Raw genomic sequence first — 1,336 nt, forward strand, 5'->3', positions numbered from 1 at the left:
AATATGATATATGTAAAATAATCAAGCACTCACACATCAGAATTAAATTAAGAAAAAAATGATTTAGAAAATTATTTTAAAATGTTGATATTGTTAAACCTGCAAGAAAGAACAACTAACAGCACAGAGGAATTTGGTTAGAAAATGTAGTGGCAGAGAATGGGTTTTAGGCTTCTATCATTTCTCTGTATTTCTTGAATCAACAGTACACGTATATATGCTAATTTGCTGTAACCGAAAGGTAAGAACGACGCTTGCAGAATGTTGAGGAGGGCGCACGTCTGCCAGGCATGTGATGGCCATGTGCGATAGTGGAAATGAACTTGCTCTGGTAAACATACTACCAGAGTATGTTAACAGCCTCCCTCAAGCGGATGACCAGAAGCTTGTTGCGCAGATTGGTGAATTGAATTCGTGGAAGCACCTTAGTGTAGATATGAGCTATTTGATCCAGGGAACTAATATGGTGCACATTGACTGAAGCAGATTTTATGCAATCCCATATGAAATGATAGTCCACTTATATGTGTTTAGTTCGGGCATAAAATACTGGATTATGGGCAAGCGCTATTGCTGAGACATTATCACAATAGAGAGAAGTACGAGCTGTAATAGAGAACTGAAAGTCAGCAAGCAAGCGTCTGATCCAAATAATGTCGGTGGCAGCAGTGGCTAATGCTCGATATTCAACTTCCGTGGACGAGCGTGCCACAGTAGGTTGCTTCTTCACACACCAAGAGATAAGATTATCACCAAGAAATAAGCAATAACCCGTGGTAGATTTCCGGTCGAATGGGTCACCTGCCCAGTCGGAATCGGCATAGGCACGCATAGATAAAGAACTAGAACGAAGTTGCATACAAAAATCAGTAGTGCCCTTAACATAACGAAGTAGATGTTTTAAACCCTGAAAATGATGTTGTAAAGGTGTATGCATAGCTTGACACAACAGATTAACGACATAAGAAATATCCGGACGGGTTATTGTTAAATATTGAAGAGCACCTACAAGCTGTCGAAACAGTTCGGGATTTTCATCTAAGCTTAACGACTGTAGATTTGTATGAATTGTCGTCTTGAATCCTTGATACGAGGCCGGCAATCCATTGAGAATATACATGATGACATCCTCTGAATCCAAAATACAACCAGCAGCTGTAAGTTGATCTACTTTGATTTTAATTTCAGTTAAAAATTATTGCATCGTCTTGTTTCCCATAGTGATGAAGTTAAGATCATTTTTCAGCTGAAGAATATGGGAACGATTGGAAGATTGTAGCCTCTTGCCGATGGTTTGCCAGATTTCGGAACACAAATCCAAATGCAGAACGTAAGG

The 1,336-nt window shown here is 39.4% G+C and overlaps 1 protein-coding gene across 1 annotated transcript; it reads right to left on the reverse strand.

The window, feature by feature from the left end:
• Positions 1–550: 550 nt before the first annotated feature.
• LOC110102791 (uncharacterized mitochondrial protein AtMg00810-like) lies at positions 551–1,120 on the reverse strand (the record flags this gene model as incomplete). The annotated part of the gene is made up of 1 exon (XM_020831270.2): positions 551–1,120. A coding segment is annotated over exon 1 (570 nt), but the record flags the coding sequence as incomplete, so codon positions are not given.
• Positions 1,121–1,336: the final 216 nt, after the last annotated feature.

The sequence above is a fragment of the Dendrobium catenatum genome, unplaced genomic scaffold (assembly GCF_001605985.2).
Source record: "Dendrobium catenatum unplaced genomic scaffold, ASM160598v2 original_scaffold_187960, whole genome shotgun sequence".
Lineage (NCBI taxonomy): Eukaryota > Viridiplantae > Streptophyta > Magnoliopsida > Asparagales > Orchidaceae > Dendrobium > Dendrobium catenatum.